Source organism: Larus michahellis, chromosome 4 (genome assembly GCF_964199755.1).
Source record: "Larus michahellis chromosome 4, bLarMic1.1, whole genome shotgun sequence".
NCBI classification, from domain to species: domain Eukaryota; kingdom Metazoa; phylum Chordata; class Aves; order Charadriiformes; family Laridae; genus Larus; species Larus michahellis.
This window is the reverse complement of record NC_133899.1, coordinates 32,281,652-32,285,701: the sequence shown is the minus strand read 5'-3', so window position 1 is coordinate 32,285,701 and position 4,050 is coordinate 32,281,652. Positions and strand designations below refer to the sequence as shown.

The 4,050-nt window shown below is 56.6% G+C and overlaps 1 protein-coding gene across 1 annotated transcript; it reads left to right on the top strand.

Moving 5' to 3' along the window:
• Window positions 1–358: 358 nt before the first annotated feature.
• ZBTB42 (zinc finger and BTB domain containing 42) lies at window positions 359–3,629 on the top strand. The gene is made up of 2 exons (XM_074583820.1): window positions 359–593; window positions 2,049–3,629. Exon 2 carries the CDS (start codon window positions 2,063–2,065, stop codon window positions 3,491–3,493), a length of 1,431 nt encoding a protein of 476 aa, XP_074439921.1. The 5' UTR covers window positions 359–593; window positions 2,049–2,062; the 3' UTR covers window positions 3,494–3,629.
• The last annotated feature ends 421 nt before the right edge of the window (window positions 3,630–4,050 follow it).

Genomic DNA, 4,050 nt, shown 5'->3' with positions numbered 1-4,050 from the left:
CAGCTGACGCGCAACTAAAGATAAATCCGGGGGAGCGCCTCGCCTCTCGCCCCATCCCCGCCGCGGGGCAGGCGCCGCGCAACTCCCGCGCCGCCCCCCCCATGCCCTCCGCGGGCGCGGACGCAGCCCCTCTCTGCTCCGAGTGACACACACCCGCACCCCCCCCCCCTTCCCCCCAGCACGCCGGGCTGCAGCGGGCGGGCGTTGCGCGCCCTCTCCGCGGCGGCGCAGCGGAGTTGGGAGCGGGACGGCCGCGCTGCCAATGCAGCGGCCAGCAGAGGAGGAGGAGAAGGAGGAGGAGGAGGAGGAAGGGGAGGAGGAGAGAGGGGGAGGGCACAGCCGGCAGCGCGCACCGGCCGCCGCCGGCGGGGCTGGCCGGGGCGGCGGGGGCTATTGTGTGCACCAGACGGGGACACACACACACACGCACACACACACACGCACACTCACACTCACACAACCGCGGCTCGGAGGGAAAGTATCGCGAGAGTCGGCCGGCGAACAACCTGCTCCACAACACCGCCGCGCCGCACCCGCGGAGCGCCGCGCACCGCCGCGCACATGCGGACGCCCAGCCCCGCCGCCGCACGCCGGTAAGTACGGGGTGAGCCGGACCGGGGGGCGAATCTCCCCCTCTTCCCACCACCCCCGGCAAGGGGAAAGTCCTCCCTTGCAAAGTTGGGGAGCGCGGCCGCGAAAGGGGGCGGGGGGGGGGGGGGGGAGAATCCAGAAAGCGGCTCCGCGGTGCTGCCGCCCCCCCCCCCCTTCCCTCCTCTCCGCGCTGCGCGGAGCCGGGCGCCGGCGAAGGTCACCGCGGCGGGCTGCGGAGAGCAACTTTGCGGCGGGAGGTGGGGTCCGGGGCGGGGGGGGTGGGGGGAGGAATATGGTAGAAAAGGGGGGGCGGGCTCGGGGCAAGTTTGTGGGATTTAATCGCGGGCTATAAATGGGGCTGCTGGAACTTTAAAAGGCAGCAAGCTGTGGTTGGCTGGTAGCGAGATTTGGAGTAACATATGGCATTAAAAGGCGCACAGCTGGAGGTAGCATTTCCATCGCAGTGAAGTCAGAGCAGCTGACTCTCCAGCTTGCGGTGTAATTAGCAAACCGAGCACTCCTCCTTCCCTCCCTCCCTCCTCCCTCCCGCCGCTCCCTCCCTCCCGCCGCGCCTCGCTCGCACTCGCGCACGCACCCGCGCTCCCTCCTGCCCGCCCGGCTCCGCGCCCGCGGCCGCCTCCGCCGCGCCCCGCGGGAAGGTAAGCGCCCGGCCGCCGCAGGTAGCCGGCTTGCAGCCTCAGCCCTGCCCTCCCGCCCTCCTTGCGCCGCTTATTTTCCTCCTCCGCTTTTGATAACTTCGAGGGAAACTTTTCCCCCCCCCCGCCTTTATTTCCCCCCCGCGCCCCGCTTCGCGGGTTGCGGGGGTCGGGGCGCTTCCCCCTTCCCCATCCCGCTTCCCCCCCCCTCCCTCACCCCCTCCCTGCAAAAACGCCGCTTCCCCAGCGCCGGCGCGACCGTTTTGTTGTGATTCGGTGCATAACGACTGAGGATAAAGTTTAAATGTGCGCGTCTGTGTGTGTGTGTGTGTGTGTGTGTGTGTGAGGTGGGTTATGTGCTTTATTAAAAGATGCCCCGAGTTAGCGTTGCCGGGAAGACAGCCGGGGAGTTTATGCCTTTTTTTTTTTTTTTTTTTTGTGTGTGTGTCTGTCTCTGTGCGCTTTCCTCCTCTTAATTTTATTAAAGTCCTTAGTGGGAGAAACAAAGGTTGGAGGGGCTGCTGCTTTACTAGTTTTTGTTTACTTACAATCAAGTTTTTCCTGTTCGGAGCAGGTGCGAAAGGATGAGAAGCATGTTGTGTTGTGTTTTTTGGGGGTTTTTTCCCTCTTCCCCCCCCCTTCCTCCCCCCCCCCCAATAAAACTATTACAGACAATTAACAGTAAACGTTATCTCCAAGGCTGTTTCTTTGGCTTGTGTTACCAAAAAGCCGATCTGTTTGTTACAGCTGCTAGGAGGCTTTAGTTTACAGTAGCATTCAAGTTTTTCCTGTTTTGAACAGGTTATGAAGGAAGAATGGAGTTTCCAGACCATAGCCGCCAGTTGCTGCAGTGTCTGAGTCAGCAGCGTCACCAGGGCTTCCTGTGTGACTGTACTGTTTTAGTTGGAGAAGCTCAATTCAGAGCTCACAGAGCCGTTCTTGCCTCTTGCAGTATGTACTTCCATCTTTTCTACAGGGACCAGTTAGACAAAAGGGATATTGTGCATCTGAACAGTGACATTGTCACAGCCCCTGCCTTCAGCCTGCTGCTCGAATTCATGTACGAGGGAAAGCTGGAATTCAACAGTCTCCCGGTGGAAGATGTGCTGGCTGCGGCTAGCTACCTTCACATGTATGACATTGTGAAAGTCTGCAAGGGCAAGTTGAAAGATAAAGAATTATGCTCGGAAGAGAAGATTAATGATGAGGCGGCTAGTTTGGAGAAAGCGGAGCATTTTCTAGACGCCGGAGCGCCCCTGGTCCACGAGTTTGACCCAGGAAACAAACAAAAATTCAGCGTTGCAGAATACGAGCGAGCAGCAGGCAAAGAAAAGGTCAGCAGTCACCCCGCCTGGTCCTCTGATCGTATAAGTGTCAGCTCTGTGCCGACAGAGGCAGAACCGTGCGCCGCAGCAGCTGGAAAAACAAAGGCTAATGTCAATAGTTCCACAGGACCTTTGTCCCAAAGGTCTGTTAACCATCCCCTGGCTTCGAGTGATGTGGACTGCGCGCTGGATTTGTCTTTCAAGCCCGTGCCGGGGAGAGATTCCTTACACCCCTCCTATGTCTTTGGACAGCTGGCTTCCGACAGCCAGCAGCAGGGTACCGAGCCACTTGTTAAAGATGAACAAGACTTGCTGTCAGATCAGGAGGACGGCGAAGCCAGGAGTCCGGAGAGTCAGCATTTTGGGAATTCAGCCAAGAGCCTAGTGACAGGGTTAGGACACATGTTCGCGGGGAATGGCAGCTCTCATGCCCGGGAGGAGGATATAGATCAAGAGCGAGACGAGAGCGAGGACGACATGGATTCGTCAGACATCTCCTCCTCGGGCGTCCTCGTGCCTCCCGGGCATATCTGCATTTGCCCCCTCTGTAGCAAGGTGTTCCCGAGCCCCCACATCCTTCAGCTGCACCTCAGCTCTCACTTCCGCGACAAGGACGGCTCCCGGACCCGCCTGTCCCCCGACGGGTCCGTCCCCACCTGTACCCTCTGCGGAAAGACTTTTTCTTGCATGTACACCTTAAAGAGGCACGAGAGGACTCACTCGGGGGAGAAGCCCTACACCTGCGGCCAGTGCGGGAAGAGCTTCCAGTATTCCCACAACCTCAGCCGCCACGCGGTGGTGCACACCAGGGAGAAGCCCCACGGGTGCAAGTGGTGTGAGAGACGGTTCACGCAGTCTGGGGATTTGTACAGACACATCCGCAAATTTCATTGTGGCCTTGTAAAGTCCTTGGTTGTTTGAGACGTGTGATTTATTTTTTTTTTTATTTTGATTTTTATTTTTTAATTATCCCACCCCCGCCGCACCCCACCCTTTTAAAACAAAACAGGATAAAAAGGCAGCATCTGAATTTTAATTATTCCCCCCCCGCCTTTATTTTATTTTGGTGATATTCACTTCAGGTATATGATCTTTAAAAGATGCAGTGGTGTACACTCCAGAGGCCTTTTAATGCAATCCTTCCACCTCTCCCATCTCCTCACTCCCCCTGCCACCCTCCCTTCCCAGCCCCGTCCTTTAGGTCTTCTCTTGCACACCCATGTTACATTATTAATGTGAAATGATCTAAGTATTTCTGCAGTGATTTAGCATCTGTTTTCATGCTGGAAGTACTTGCTTCGTGGTCAGGGTTTTTTTGGTTGGGTTTTTTTTTTTTTTTTTGTTCTATTTGTTCGGGTTGTTGGTTTTTTTTTTTTTTTAGTTTGAAAAAATATTATCAGCAAATTCTTGAGAAAAATTTGGATTCCATTAAGCTCCCCTAATGCTCTCTGCCTGTGGCATAGAAACATACAAAGAGA

Bases quoted from the DNA above. Each gene is read 5' to 3' on its own strand.
- ZBTB42 (XM_074583820.1), top strand. From the start codon at position 2,063: ATGGAGTTTCCAGACCATAGCCGCCAGTTGCTGCAGTGTCTGAGTCAG.